Source organism: Sciurus vulgaris (assembly GCF_902686455.1).
Source record: "Sciurus vulgaris genome assembly, chromosome: 10".
Lineage (NCBI taxonomy): Eukaryota > Metazoa > Chordata > Mammalia > Rodentia > Sciuridae > Sciurus > Sciurus vulgaris.
The window spans coordinates 127,219,911-127,235,188 of record NC_136470.1 but is presented as its reverse complement, the minus strand read 5'-3'; the positions used below and the strand labels follow the sequence as shown (position 1 = coordinate 127,235,188).

At 50.6% G+C, this 15,278-nt stretch overlaps 1 protein-coding gene across 1 annotated transcript in view; it reads right to left on the bottom strand.

The window, feature by feature from the left end:
* CLSTN2 (calsyntenin 2) overlaps positions 1-15,278 on the bottom strand; it is a 572,327-nt gene that overhangs the window by 82,118 nt on the left and 474,931 nt on the right. The window contains exons 6-7 of the mRNA XM_079100484.1: positions 12,593-12,778; positions 2,432-2,680 (exon numbers count right to left, since the gene is read on the bottom strand). Coding sequence (XP_078956610.1) covers positions 2,432-2,680; positions 12,593-12,778 — 435 coding nt within the window. The remainder of the gene's footprint in view (positions 1-2,431; positions 2,681-12,592; positions 12,779-15,278) is intronic.

The following is a 15,278-nucleotide window of genomic DNA, read 5'->3' as shown; positions in this document are numbered from 1 at the left end:
AAAGTCAGAGAAGTTAAGGAAACATCTTTCCATCTTCTCTGTGCCCTGTTTTGAGCTTTGTAAAGTGTTGTTTTCTACTAGGCTAAAATTGCAAAGCACCCGGTCTTGGCGATCTGGGGTGCTGACTCTCCTGTTCTGCTCTGATGACCTGAGGTGTCATAGTCTAATAATGCAGAGTTTCAGCCTTGGCTGCCCAAGAGTGTCCCCTGAGTTTCTGATGAATGGGCAGAGGATAGGGTCCTGGCAACTACATATTTTTGCAAGTGCAATAACTTATTCTAAAGGGAACCTGAGGTGAAATTGTCTGGCCTCAGACACGAGCTAAGAGTTCCTGAGTCCAAGCCTGCTGTTTTTGGTAACTGACTGTTCATCCAGGGCCCGTCACTCAACTTTGCGGATTCCAGTTGCTCCTTCTGTAAGCAATACTAATTACACCATCTCCCCTGCCACCCAGGGGTATCTGATACATCTCGGAAAGCCCAGAGATGGTGGCGGCTGACCATAGCTCAGTTGCTCCTCGATCCTAAGCTGCTGCTTCATAGTGGTTTGAGATCCAGGACCAAGATGTCAGTACATCACCAGGTCCTAAACCTGGTCCCAGATCTCAGTGCAGGTCCATGGAATCCTTTCTGCATGCAAGTCCCAGAGGAAACCTGATGTTGGCACTGATCCCTCCTTGTTTGGTGATGAGGGGAAATCCACACAACTCACTCTCAGTTTCCACATCCAGAAAATGCCTTAACTTTGCTGTAAAGACCAATTGAAATGGGGAGGGTGGAGGTTCTTGTAGCAGCATAAAGTGGAATAAATCCAGAAGCAGTAATGATAACGATAGTAACACTCATTAGCAACACCAGGTAAACTAACAGGGTATTAATTATGTATCTGGTGCTGCAAGGTGATTTCATTCTTTACTTTATGTTTATTGTCCCCATTTTACATATGGGGAGACAGTGTTATGGTTAGATATAAAGTGTCCCCCAAAACTCATGTGTGAGTCAATGCAAGAATTTTCAGGGGTGAAATGATCAGATTATGAGAGGTATACATAATTGGTGGATTAATCCACTGGTATGGATTAACTGGGTGGTAACTGTAGGCAGGCAGGGTGTGGCCAAGCTACTTTCCTCCTCCATACCCTTTTCCCATGATGTTCTGTCTCACCTCTGACCCAGAGCTAGAGTCAGCCAACCATGGACTGAATCTCTAAATCCGTGAACCAAAATAAACTTCTCCTTCTCTAAGTTGTCCTTGTCAGGTATTTTGGTTACAGTGACTCAAAAGTTGACTAAAACATTGAGGCTTAGAGAGATGGGCAACTCCTTGAGGTTGTACCTGAAGGGGTGAACTTGAGCTGTCCGACAGTAGAGCTGGGCTGCTGGCCTTTTTCCTATGTCGTCTTCTTAGCGTTATGTCTGCCATGGTTTTTACTTACTTGGGCATTTTAACAAACGTTGTATTTGAATGGAAAATGGTAAGTATAATTCAAGACAGAGTTATATATTTTGCATAAGATCTCAGTATACTTGTGCATGTGTGTATATGTGCACACACGTATGTGTGTGTGTGTGTGGACTATAGCAACAAGAGTGTGGGGTTTGGCTTTGATTGGTTCTAAGCTGTCATTCCAGCACTGATTCTTGCTGGCTGTATGACCATCAGGACAAGTCCTGAACGTCTCAGGGATGTATACTTACCATTAAGATTAGAAGCAATAATACTATTATAAAATGTTGGAAAAGGAGTCAGAAACTTTATATAGTAAGAGCCAATGTCAGCCACATGTTCTATGTGCCAGGCACTGTTCTAAGGACTTCATGTGCATTAAGTCACTTAATCCTCATGCAAACCCATTATAATACTATAATGCCCATTTTGTAGACAGGGAAAGTGAGGCACAGAGAGGCCTAACAGCTTGCCTGGGATCACATAGCTACTAAGAGGTGGAGTAATTTTAACCACCAACCTGTGAACTGCCTTGCCCAGGTGTAGCTTGCTGAAATGCCGAGGAAGTGTGAGCTACCATGATTACCTGTGCCAGTCATTTTCAAATGACTACTTTTTAAGTTGCAGGACCCTTTTATTCCAAAGAAGTCCCTTGGGAGTCTTTATATATTAAAGGTGGAGCTTCTTTGTTGAAGTCAAGATGAGGATCCCTCCTCCCACCTCATCGATAGTCATCTTAAGGCACCTCGGGGGATGCTGGAGTTCTGAGGAACCCAGTTTGAACACCACCGGTTCCAACTTTGCACCCTGGTGTCTACAACTGTACCTTCTCCTCTTTTCTACTCCTGCTTTACACCAAACCCAGAAAACCAGAGACCAGAACACACTCCCAGGGCCCCTCCCACACTGCTTCCTTTCTCCCTTTCCCATGACCATGTCTGTGTCCAGACACCTGGGACAGAATGACTGGGCTAGGGGGACTCACCCGTTTTATCCGAGTTGCAGAGGATGGTCTCCTTCTCGGCTCTCAGGCCTGGACTGGGGCCGTGCTTCATCCACATGGTGATGGTGAACTGGTCCGTCAGGTTCTTGGGTACAATCCCATCGGGGACCTTGGCACCCTGCCTGCCGTCAAACTTGAAGATCATCTCACTGCTGTCTACCAGTAGTCCCGCAGTCCAGTTGGTGGCTGCACTGGGCGATGGCAGGAGGTCAATGATGCCAGAGGAGGCTCCTGCAGGGCAGGAGGACAGAAATCACAGAGGGTCAGTCCTCAGGGGCTGGGCCTCTTCACCTTCTGTTTTCTGCTCCTGGATCAGGTCTGTGCTTAGACCTGAGCTCCGTGACCTGGGAGAAATGTCCAAGGCCATTCCCAGCCCTGCAGAGGTGACCTGGGAGGAGTGTCCAAGGCCATCCCCAGCCCTGCAGAGGTGACCTGGGAGGAGTGTCCAAGGCCATCCCCAGCCCTGCAGAGGTGACCTGGGAGGAGTGTCCAAGGCCATCTCCAGCCCTGCAGAGGTGACCTGGGAGGAGTGTCCAAGGCCATCCCCAGCCCTGCAGAAGCAGCAGTCACTTTGACATCAGACACGAGTGATGGCAGTGGCCAGGTGGGTTGCAACCTACTATTCTCGAAGGAAAGGGAGCCACAGGATGAGCTGAGGGAGCTGGGAGAACTTGGGGGCCTTACAGTGGGGAGGGTTCCTGGAGAAGGGCAGGGTTGGATGTGATGGATGGATTCATTCACACCTCTACCCAGCCACTAACCCATCAGCTGTGTATTGAGCACTCACCAAGTGCCAAGTCTGTTAGGTGCTGGCATCCTGAAGGTGAATCAGACAGCCCCTGACCTGCAGGAGCTCAGAGCCCACATGTCGACCCAGCATGACCCACACTGTGACTTGGGCAGCTCCAGGTCCTGATCCCATGAGAAGCAGCATGAACCCCTTGGTCCTTAGCATGCTTTCTCATTACCACGTGTTGAGGTCAAATGGTGCAGTGACAGAGAACAGTAGCTCCGAAGCAGTGCTTGGATCTGACACCTGACAGCATAATGTGCTAGCTTTGAGATGGGGACCAAGTCACCTGACCTCTCTGACTTGTATTTCCTCTCCCCAGTGTTTGGGGACTGGATGCGTTAATGCATGGGAGCCCGGAACAGCATGCTCACCACGTGGTGAGTGTTAGCTACAACTTTATCATCAGCACCTTATTATTTCTGCTACCATTGGATTCCAGCTTAAGACCAGGGGACATAACATGGACCAGTGAGGAACAGTGGGCAGATGAATGTTCAGGGAGAAAGAAGCATAGGTCAACTGGTGGAGAGTGGGCTGAGTAAGAGGGCATGGCAGGCCTGGCAGAGAGGACTGGACTGTGCTGCTGGGAGGATCCCCACTCACCCTCCAGAAAGGCTCAGATGCGGAGTGCTCTGCATCCTTCTGTCCAAACAGAGGCAGGGCTCAGCTGCTCAGGGAAGGAGGAGGGCCGGGAGCTCCCTGCTGTGCTCAGAACTGGGGCGTCTAAGGCATGCATGGGGGCTGCCACCTGGCACCACACACACCAGTCAGTCATGAACTCTGATGGAGACTGACTGTGCGCACCTGCTGTGGTCAGCAACATGGAGTTTTGACTTCTGTGTAGCAGAGCCTCATCTCATGTAGGGTGTGGGTTTCAAGGTCAGCTACCACAAAAATCTCTCACAGTTAAAATGGCCCCTGAAAATCCTCCAGAAGGTGCCATATTGGAAACCAGAGCACTTCTTTAAAAGGTCCAGCACAGCCAGCTCTCCTGGAGTCTGGGCCAATAGCCACTGACTCGCAGTGGAAGGTTATGCTACGTGAAAAATGTGCCTCCTGGGAGCCCAGAGGCTCTGCGTAGCACTGTGAGAGGTCCATCCCGAGAGGCCTCTGGAACTGCGTGCCCGAGAAGGTGGGAGATGCGGGCCTCTTGATTTGTGCCCGGCAGGGGGCATGTGGGCAGAGTTGGTGCACTGTCTACGTGGGTATTTCCCACGGGTTTTGCCTGTCCTGCAACTGAGGTGTTCATGACTGTCCATCTTCCCACCCCGGGCCCCAATGAGATGCTCTGGATATTCACCTGATACTCAGGTGACCTGACACCAGTTTGACACCAGAATTTTCCAGTATGAAGAGTCAGTGACTGGAGAACACACAGAGTGCCTGCTGGTTGCTGAAGTCTGGGGTGGCCACAGAGATGCAGGCTGACTGCTCAGGGCTCCTGACACCTGGTTCAGGCCAATGATGCCAACACAGTGGGGCAGCTGCACACCTGGTGCCTGTGGAGGCTGGCTCTGCCATCTTCCCGGCAGCCAGGACTCCACATAGGAGATCTGGAGGCGGGCTTGGCAGGGCTTGAAACTGCCCCCCGTGAGTTTCTTCTTTTGGCTAAGGACTCTGTTGTGCCTGTAGAATTCACACTGCACTTGACGCCTTAGACTAGGGAAGGGGTCGGTTGAAAATTCAGGGCTAGTTTGGGATGACATGAAAGAAAGTTTGGGAGACACAACAAGTTACGGAATAGCCCAAGCCCCAAATGGTGACATTCTACACATGCAGCTGATATTCACAGAACTTTGTTTTTTATAGTTTTTCTATTATGAAATTATTATTTTCCTAGCAATTTTTTTTGATGGGCACTGAGTGGTACCTGCCCTGAATTAGTTAGGCACTTTACATGGTCCTTCTTAGTTACTTGTCTGTTGCGAATACTACCAGGAGTCCTGTTATCGTGAGAAACCCCAGGCCAAGTGAGCCCGGGACTGCAGCCCTGGTGAGAGGGCCATCATCAGGGGGAGCTCCAAACCCAGGCTCCCCACCACACCACCTCAGTGAACCTGGAGGCAGATCTTGTAACTTCCTGGGTTATTTTGCAGATATGGAAACCGAGGCTCAAAAAAGGGAAAAATGACTGAACCAAGATTGCACAGCGACACAGCTGGCTAGAGGCCGGTGCAGTGCTCAGAAACACAGGTGGGGGTCTTTCTACCACACATTAGTGTCCCGAGGCCGGCTGGTTGGCCTGCATAGCATAATCGAGTGCCACAGGACCCTGCTGGCCACACAGGGGGCTGATGCCACAGAGGGGCTCGTTGAGGACAACTTGCACCCTGGCAGGGCCATCGATGTGGAACCCCCACCTTCCCTGTGGAGGGGGAGTGACAGGCCACCCTCCCTGTCTTGCAGATGTTGCTGCCGGAAAGCATGAAGTTGCATTTAACCAGATGGCACAGACTTCCACAGACTTAACAGATTGTATGTCATTTCTTGGTGCACTTAAACAAACTGAGAAGGATTTACTTGCTCCCAAGTTCTTCTGTCTCTTCTCCCCACGGGATCCCATGGACAGCAGCAGCCGGGTAACAGGGTACATCACAGACACATCACTTGCAGAGATGGTACACATCATCTGAACATCAGGGTGCATTTAAGAAGATCCTTTGGAATCCTCCATGACAATTCCTGGAGCCACCGGCAGCTGAGAGTTCCTGTTGCTCTGGTGCAGCAGCTGCAGCTTGAATGCTGGGGCTTCAACACCGAGGTGAGGTCTGAGGCCAGCTCCCTGGGCCTCATCAGGGTTGGGGAAGCCACTCTGAGCCAGCAAGTAGATACAGACAAGGGTGAAAGGGGCAGATTTGGGGTACACAATGGCATAAGAATTCCCATGGGTCCTGGGGGCGGTGGTCACTTTCTGAATTTAGTTTACATTCTGCTCTGGGTGTCCTTGGTGTGACTGGGCAGCATTCTTAGCAATTCAAAGTGGGCCTGTTGCAAGGGTGATGGACAGAGTCCTCCGGGTCCACCGCAGGAGTTTGGAGAGGGAGGGCTTCAGGGAGAGGAGCCACTATAAATGAGGAACAGGGACCACTCTATGCAGTATTCTCTGCGTGGAGCAGACGCATGTGAGCATGGCAGCTGCACAGTGTGGACCCCGTATCATTTCAATAAGTGCTGACGTCATGTTCAAGCTACGTCAGGTGCAGCCATGAGCCAGACAAGTGATTCTCCCATCAGGGGCCCAGTAAGCCTTTTACTTTCTAGAAGGAGAAATGAAGTGGAAGAGGATCTCAGAGGAAGCCAGGGAGGTCCTCTACAAGTGCCTGGTGGGCCACCAGGGCTGGCTGGTGAAGGACTACATCTATATGCAATACGCTTTTCTGACCCATGACTTCAGCTCAGTCATAAGACTGAAATGTGAGTGCAGGTGACCTATATCATATCAGAGCAGAAGCCCCAAGAGACATCTGCACGGGGATGAACAATGTTCTAGATAAAGGCTGTTTCATTAGCTGGGACCCTGGTGGGGAACTATCATGGAGCAGAGCCTCAGCCAGGCCAATGACATGTGATAGAAAGGAGAAGCCTTTGTCATTTAAGCCAGTGAGATTGTGAGGCCATTTATTACTGCAGGATAACCTGTCCTTGCCTGGCTGATAATTCAAGTAAGAGACTGATATCAACAGCTACAATTCCATTTCCTTATCTGGGTACGTGAGGCACAGACACGGAGGGCTTCTTCCTGATGTCTTTCCAGGAACTCACATCATGTTGAGTCCTACAGTTAGATATCCTTCTATGTTATGGTTTGAATATGAGGGGTCCCCCAAAGTTCCTGTGTGAATGCAGGAATGTTCAGAGTTGAAATGATTGGATAAGGAGACCTGTCCATCCTACTTTGAATGGACTGACTGGATGGTCACTATAGGCAGGTGGGTGTGATTGGAGGAGGTGGGTCACTGGGAGTGTGCCCTGTTCCCTCCCACTTTCTGCTTCCTGGTTACCACTGTTAGGTAGGTTAGTCAGTGGTGAGCAGGTGGGCAGGGGAAAGAAAGGTGAAAAACTATGACTTATAAAAAGATACCATTAAGTAAAATCTATGAGTCACAAACCATGGGGAATCTTACTGGGCAAACAGGCATCTGGAGCAAGCAAAGTGAAATGCCTAACTTTCCCCAAGCCATAGAGAATTACAGTTCCTTAAGGGAATCCTTACTTAAAATCACAGGAAGCCTTATCAAACAGCCGAGCACCTGGAGGGTGGGGGCCTGATTTGTCAACCCCCGGCCCCATCACAGTTAATTGCATCCTCTTAAGAAACTTGTTTCGAGATCATGTCACACACTACCATGTCTCCAGGACCCTGCCTTATCACCAAAGCCATGTCACAACCACCTGATCACCCCTTGGGACTACATCAGGACCCTCCAAAGAAAGTTTGCTGAGAACTATTCAAAAGTAATAAACAATCAAGGGGAAACAAAAGAAGAAAAAAGAGATCCTAATCTTAAAAATCCTAACTTTGTAAAGACATGTGGACCTTGCTTAAGGTGATCCGTCCAGTTTCTGTCCTGGATGCCTTCCTTTCTATCTTTTCTAATAAAATTCTGTCCATACTTGATGTGACTTGCTTAAAATCATTCCCTGCCTGATGACAAGGATCCAGGGAGGGAGGGATACACAGCCACCTTGGTTCTAGGGGTGAATCTCCTCTGTAACACCATGTCCTGAGCAGCTTTCCTCCACACACCCCTCCACCATGATGTGCCGCTTTATCTTGGGTCCAGAGCAGTGGACTCAGCCCATCATGAACCTCTGGAACCATGAGCCCAAATTAAATTTTTCTTCCTTTAAGTTGTTCTTTTAAAATATTATAAAAATATCTAACAAAGTAATGCAAAGCTGACACATTCTACCTCTAGACTCCTAGACAAAGGGGTTCCTCCAGGCTTTGGAATAGAAATCTTGATTTTTAAGTGAAGGCAGCTGGGCAGGAATGAGGGTGGCCAGCCAGACTCCTGGGGCTGGGCCTCGGACACCTACCTAGCTGCTGACCAGCTTGGACAAGGTCAATGCAGGCAAAGACCTTTCTCCAACATGGGAGGGCATGTGGTATGGTATCTGCTTAAATGACCCCCAGGAAATAAGAGGTCCCTGCTCACTGCCATCATTCGAGAGTCAGCGTGTGTGGCTCTTTGCTGATATGTGATTAGTGATTTAATCTAATTCCCAACAGGTGTCCCCTGTTGTCCTTGTCTTGGAGAAACCTGTGATGGCTTCTTGGAGTTGAGCTATTCTGAGCATATTAAAGCTTCTAGTGCTGTTTCCTGATGAGAACAACTTCTGCTAAGCTGAAAGGTGTAATAGAAAACCACAGACTTTCATAACTTCTAAAACACTGACTTGTAATTTTTTAAGCATGTCCATCTTACCCAGGAGTTTTTAAGTAGTAGTTTTTATTAATATCTATATTATTTCAAGAATTTGCACAGCATTTGAAGAGATAACAAATATTTGTGGAATTAATAAATATATGAATGAATGAATGAATGAATGAATGAATGAATGAATGAATGAATGCTTCATGAAAATTTCCTGGCTCAGAAGTGTACCAATCCTGAAAGTGACACAAGGTTTGGTCACCTGCCGGGTTCCAACATATGCAGCGTTGATTTAAATAACATGTTCCCACTCTGTGGCCTTTCTTTCTGCGGGACCTGTTCTGGGAGTTCTCAACTTGTCAACAAAATGGCTGCCCTTGGCATTGTATGCAGTAGGCACTGGCCAGCTGCCAGGAGCCCTGTGATCCCCTTCAGGGACAGCCCCTGACCTCTGCACTACATAGGGTATAAGCATCACAAAATGCTTTCCTATTTTCTATAATAGGCAGTGACGTGGGGTCACTGAAGTGGGCCTTTTCATGAGCTGTTGTTAATGTCAAATTTAATTCATCGGACAGGTCTTGCTAAAGGCTTCTACATTCAATTCATATTTAAGTTCATACTCAAGTTCGCCTCTGGAAAGTCTAGTACGGAGGCAGGGGGTCCCTCGCCTGATTCCCTGAATTTGAAAGAAGTTTAAGTGGTTGGCCAATTTCTTCCAGAAGCCTGGCTTTACGAAAGACAGGGCGGTGGGGACATTGGGAGTCTCTGTCTGGCTCACGTAGGGAACACAGCTTCAGGCCCTCCAATGCTTTTGTCCAAGATGGAAGGGAAGTGTCTCCCATCCGGTGCTCCTCGAGGGCTGCTGCCTCTGCTCAGGTATACTTCCTGACGGCAGGGCTATTGCCAGCTGTCATCTGCTTCCCTTACACAGGAACCTCTCACTGCCTCGCACGGAGCTCATGCTTCCGGAGGAGGAAGCAGTGGCAACGACCAGGCTTCCACAAGGACCCTGTCGGGCAACACACTTGGCGAGGCCCCTGCACAACCACAGCCTCACATGGGAAACCGTGAACTCCAGCCACCAGGGAAGCACCCCAGGAGGGAGTCCTGGGTGCATGGAGGCAGGTGGCCAGCGCCTGAAGGGAAGGGGAGAGAGCGTTCTAGTGGTGGCTTAGGGACAACAGCTGAAAAGGTAGAGGGACCAAAGTGGGAGACAGGAGGACACCAGGATGATGTCCTGGGTTACAATCATGGATCTATAGGGAGGAGGAGGCTAGAGTTAGGCACCGCCCCTGAGCGTCCCAGATGACTGTCATCGCTGTCCCTGGATCTGCTCTTGCTCCTGGATCCCTAGCTCTGGTGGGCGGCACCCTCGTCCCGGTAGAGGCTCACACAGGGCCTGCTTAGGTTCCTTCTTGCTCAGCCCTGGCAGCTGATCAATCATTGACTCTTGCTGAGTCTGCCTCCCAAATCTGTCTTAGATTCACTCCTCCTGCCTCTGCCCTGGCTCAGAACTCATTATCTCTTGCTTAGACCATGGCAATAACATCCTAATTGGTCTCCCTGTTTCCCTCCAAAGTCAATAAAGGTTTCTAGGATGAAAGCTGCAGGAACGCTCAGACATAAAGTGTCCCGGCAGCTCTCGGGTGGGGAAGCACAGCAGAAGCTCTCTCCTGTCCACTGAAAACTCAGCTTACCCCAGAGCCCGTTTGGCCTCAGTCTCAGGAGGGATCCAGCCGCACCCCCCTCGGAGTTCAGAGAGAGCCTGGAGCCTGGGTCTCACGCCTTTGCTCTTGATCCTTTCCCCTGAACTCTTCCCCAGTGCAATCAAGAGTCAGGCTTCTGATGTGAGGCCAGACAGGCCTCGCCACCAAGGTTACTGGGTCAGTGTTCCCAGAAGTGTGGTGGGCAGTGCCAGGGGTAGGTAAGGTCACCAGAGAAAAACAGACCTCTGCTATTCGAAGGGCAGTTCCCAGCATCGGATGAAGCTGCGCTTGCAGAGAGCTGCCTTCTTGGCCCAGGCGGCCTGCCCTTCTGCACGGTGACTCTGGTAGCCCAGTGGAGTGAGCTGCGTTAACCCACCACGTACAATGTCGCTCTGAAGTCCCTTCCTTCTTGCCCTCCATATCTCCCGTCTCGCTGGCAATGTTCGAAATCAAATCACAAGCCTCTGCCCTTGGGCCCCCTGATCCTTAACAGGCAGATGCCATCAACTCCTCCTCACCTGGAGGAGTTAAGGAAATGACTCCAACCCACAGAGGCACCGGGTCGAGTTGAGTTATAATCCAGGTACACGGGGACTGAATGGGATATTTGTTAAAGCAAGACGTCAACTTAGGTGGCTTCTGCACACGCAGAGGGAAGGAGAGGCCTGGAGGCAGTTTCCTGCAAGAGCAGCTTGGAACACTGGAGTTGAAGCGTTCCCCCAACTTACTGCACCATCCCATAGGCCTTCCCTGCCAGCCTGGTGACCTGAGGAAGGGACATGGTGTAAGCAGGATGCATTTCAGTTCTAAAATTTACCCTTGGTTCTTTGAGCAAGAGCAGCGTGGGTAAAGATGTGTGTGTGTGTTCCTGCACACCAACGTCAAAGGAGCTCCAAAATAGTGGTGGGGACTCTCAGGGAGTGGCGGCTAGACGGAGCGTTCAGGAGCCACCCTTTCCTCTGCAAGAGGCGCTATCCCTCCTAACATGGGCCCCACGTAGGAGCAAGCCGTCCCCAGCTCCTACAACGTGGCTAGGAGTCCAAGGTGAGTCCCTGGAGATTCTTGGAAAGAACAAAGAAGCAATGGAGAAGCAAAGGGAGAGGAGGGGTGAGCGGGCCCAGCAGCCCATCAACAATCTGACTTACCAGGCACATGGGACTGTCCCCACCTTCTCCTCCCACAGGCTCACTGGAGAGTTACAGTCCCCTCCAGGGGCCAGGTTGGCCTTCATGGATACAGAGCTAAAGACCCCACCATTCAGACAGACCTAACTTCAAGTGGTGGCCCTTGCTACCTGTGTGAACTTAAACAAGTCATTTTCACATTCTGAGTCCCCAAATTTTCATCTCTAGAGCTGAGTGAATGACATCCTCCCACAGAGAAGATGGGGGAACTAAATCAGCAAATGACCATAAAGAGTCTCACAGGGTGCACTCAGTAGGCGCTAAAAGTGAGGTTTCCCCAATCATAGCACCCACCCCGATCGGCTTGGCTTCTCCATTTCAGGCCTGCCTCTTTCTTGTGGCTTCTTCTATCAGCCCACTGACGGCCAGCCCTCTCTTCCCCACACGTGGGTATCTCTATGAGCCTTCCTCAGCTCTCCCAGAGGTCCCCTCTGCTGGGCAGGGCCCAGCTTGGTGGGTGATTGACTTGAGCCTTGTACAGGTTCCCTCGCTTAGCTGTGTGCACCTGGTCTAATGCTTTGCTGTTTAAAATTTGCAGTCGTCTTTGAACAAGGGTCTTGTGTTTTCATTCGCACTGGGCCTTGCAAGTCACAAAGCTGGCCCTGTGGAGAGGAGACCTGCCCAGGTGCCCGACTCCACTGGTTCCTATTGGCCCTCTGTAAACCAGCAGAACAGAGAGAGCCTGTGTGTCTTTAAGCTGTGCCAGGTGCTTTGAAACACATTGTGCCATCTCATCTGCTCTCCTAGTGACGAATGGAGGCTCTGCCACTTGTCCAAGGCCACACAACTGGCAACAGAGCCTGAACCTGCTGTGTCTGCCGCCAGAAGCAACGCCTTCTGATCCTCCGCCGTAGCAAACATCCATCCACGAGCTACAATCATGGATGCAGAAGGGGCGGGCTGAGTCTCTTCTAGGTTTTATTTTTATTTTAATTTGTTCTAATTAGTGATACATGACAGTAGAATGCATTTATGCATTCGGTAAATCATACCTAAACGGAGTGTAATAATCTCGGCCTTTATTGGCATCTATCATTTAAACGCAATCAATTTAACATATTCCCACGGGGAAAACTTACCACACAGTTTCTGAAGAGATTTCTCAGAATAGGTCTCCCGGTCACAGCCCTTGCCAATGTAATTGGTCTGCAGCTCGGCGGTGACCTGGAGGGAGGACACGGCACCGTCGCAGGTCTCCAGGTGGATGCTGGGGAACAAGGGCACACTCCCTGAGCCAGGCTGGTACTCAATCCTTTTGGTCCAGTCTGAATAAACAAGAAGCAGGATGAAAAGTGAATCAGGCGCGGCCGCTCTTGCCCAAACTCTTGTTTTGAAAATGGAATCTGTTCCAATAAATGATTCGTCTCAGCAAATATATTAAGGAACCATCTGAAGATAATGGGAATTTCACATTTGGTGACGTGACATCTGCCCCCCTGAGAAATATCGGATGAATATAGCAAATTGCACCCAGCTGAACTGAGCCACCGAGGAGTACAACACACACATGTGCACCCCACAAACACACGCCCGTTTCCTACTTCACCCCGTGTCGTGGGAGAAACAGAAGGCGCCATCACGCTCAAAAACATCATCTGTGATGCATAAAAGAGGGGGAAAGAGAAAGCATCAGCTCACTGTTACGTGCATGCTATTCTGGAGATAGTACCTGACCTTGAAGAGAGCTGACATTTGTAGTGGCAGTGGATGTGGGAAGGGGTGCTGCTGGGTGTCCTTGTGAAGAGGTGGAAGGGGGATCTTGGAAACAGATGGGAGGTTGCAACCACAGGTGTGGATGGGTCCACTCCCTCCCACAAACACCAAGTCTGTTCAAGGTCAAGTGCCACACTCAGGCGGTATGGTATAGAACTGTGCTCACGCTCTCTCATCCTCTCTTTTTTGTGTGTCACTGGTGACATTTGTGAGTGCCGTGTCTCTCACCCTATTTCTCCCTCACATGGTGATTTTTAAGAGTACATATGTCTTGTGTCAAAGCCAAAGAGGACATGGTCACTCAAGGATGAAAGGAGATCATGAGGCAGGGTGCAAGGAGTCTCCAACATTCGGGGCTGTGACTTGCTGAAGGAGGACCCATGATCTCGTCATTGCTTTTCAGTGGAAAGATAATTGGGAGGCGATAAAGCATCGAAGAGAGGAAAACATCGCAATCAAAATGGCGCCATCCAAGAACGGAGCAAGGAGCACAAGTAAACACGGGTGTGAGCCCACACGGCCAGTGAGTGATACATGACACCTGCGACGGAAAGTCAGAGCCCACTCCAGGCCATCTCCCAGAGGCTGATATTGCATGTCTGCTGACAATCCTGAGCGTCCACACTCTGCAAGGACCCATGTCTGAGGGGCTGGGCAACTGTCCTCAGCCACACTCGCGTGTGAGCGAGTGAGGGGAAGTGTGGAGGAAGGGGTGCTATTAATTCTCAAGCCCCAAATGTTGGTCACGTAGAACCTTACTAGACGGCACCCTTTGGCTGGGGTAGAAATGAAAATCTATGAAATGTCTTGCTGTCACCCATGAGAAGCTGGGACTTTGGGCTGATCTGCAGCCACCAGTATCTGTACCAGTCCCCAGTGGGATGCTGGCCACCATCAAGGTGATAAGGCTGGGTTTAGGGAACGGCCCTATGGCTTCATTCACTCAGCAGCCATTTGCTTGGGGTATCCGTGTGCCACGCTCTGGAGCACCAAGGATAAGGCAGGGAACGGGTCAGGAGCTAGGGGAGGAGGTAGGGGGTGAGGAAGCCTGTCCCGTCCTGTCAGAGGAGCCAGTGCTGTGGGAGGTGGGAGGGGGCTTCTGTGGATCAGGAGCTCCCACCTGAGCTGAGGCCTAAATGGCCTGTGCCCGGAAGTCCCAGGAAAGCATGTTAGAAGCAGAGGCCACCATGAAGTTGGCTTGACTCTGTGATATCAGGAAGTTCTTGGGCAGGTCCCTGGAGGCCCCCAAATCCCAGGAATGTCATCGGTTGAATAAGGACCAGAGTGCCGACCTCTCAGTGTGGGGTGAGGATAGAGTGTGACAATGTGTACTTGGCACATAGTAGGGCCCCAGTGAGGAAGGGGGAAGTGGCTTCTGGGCCTGCACCCTACCGTGTTCCACATAGCTCTTCAGGGTTTCTCAGAGCATGGCATGAATGGCCTTGGCTGTGGGGTTCATCCCCAGGGAGCTTGTAATCAGAGGGTGTATGGTGAGAGTAATGCACCTGAAGGAAGCAGGCTGACTGGAGGCCTGGAGCTGAGTCCTACCACCCTCTGGAGGATGAGATGAGGAGCCTCTGCAGCTCATGCTCCCAAGGTCCAAGTTCAACCCCAAGGACACACACCGGAGCCAACAATGGGCTTCTTGTCAGGTGTATCTGAGTCACAGCACTGTAAGAAGACCACACTGGCTGGGCGTGGAGTCTCGGCTGTGTTAGTCTGTCTTTTGTCACTGTGACCTAAATACCTGACAAAAGCTACTTAGAGGAGGAGAAGTTTATTTTGGCTCATAGTGTCAGGGGTTCAGTCCACTCGGCGACTCCATTGCTCTAGGCCTAAGATGAGGCGGCGCGTCATGGCAGAAGGGCGTGCTGGAGGAATGTCACCCTTCACAGAAGTCAGGGGGCAGAGAAGCAAGGGGAAGAGGCTGCAGGGAAGACGCACCCACCGTTCCAAGGCACGCCCCCCAGGGACCCACTTCCTCCAGCTACACCCCACCTGCCTGCAGTTACCATCCTGTCCATTCAAACTAGGAAGGACCGATTAGATTCT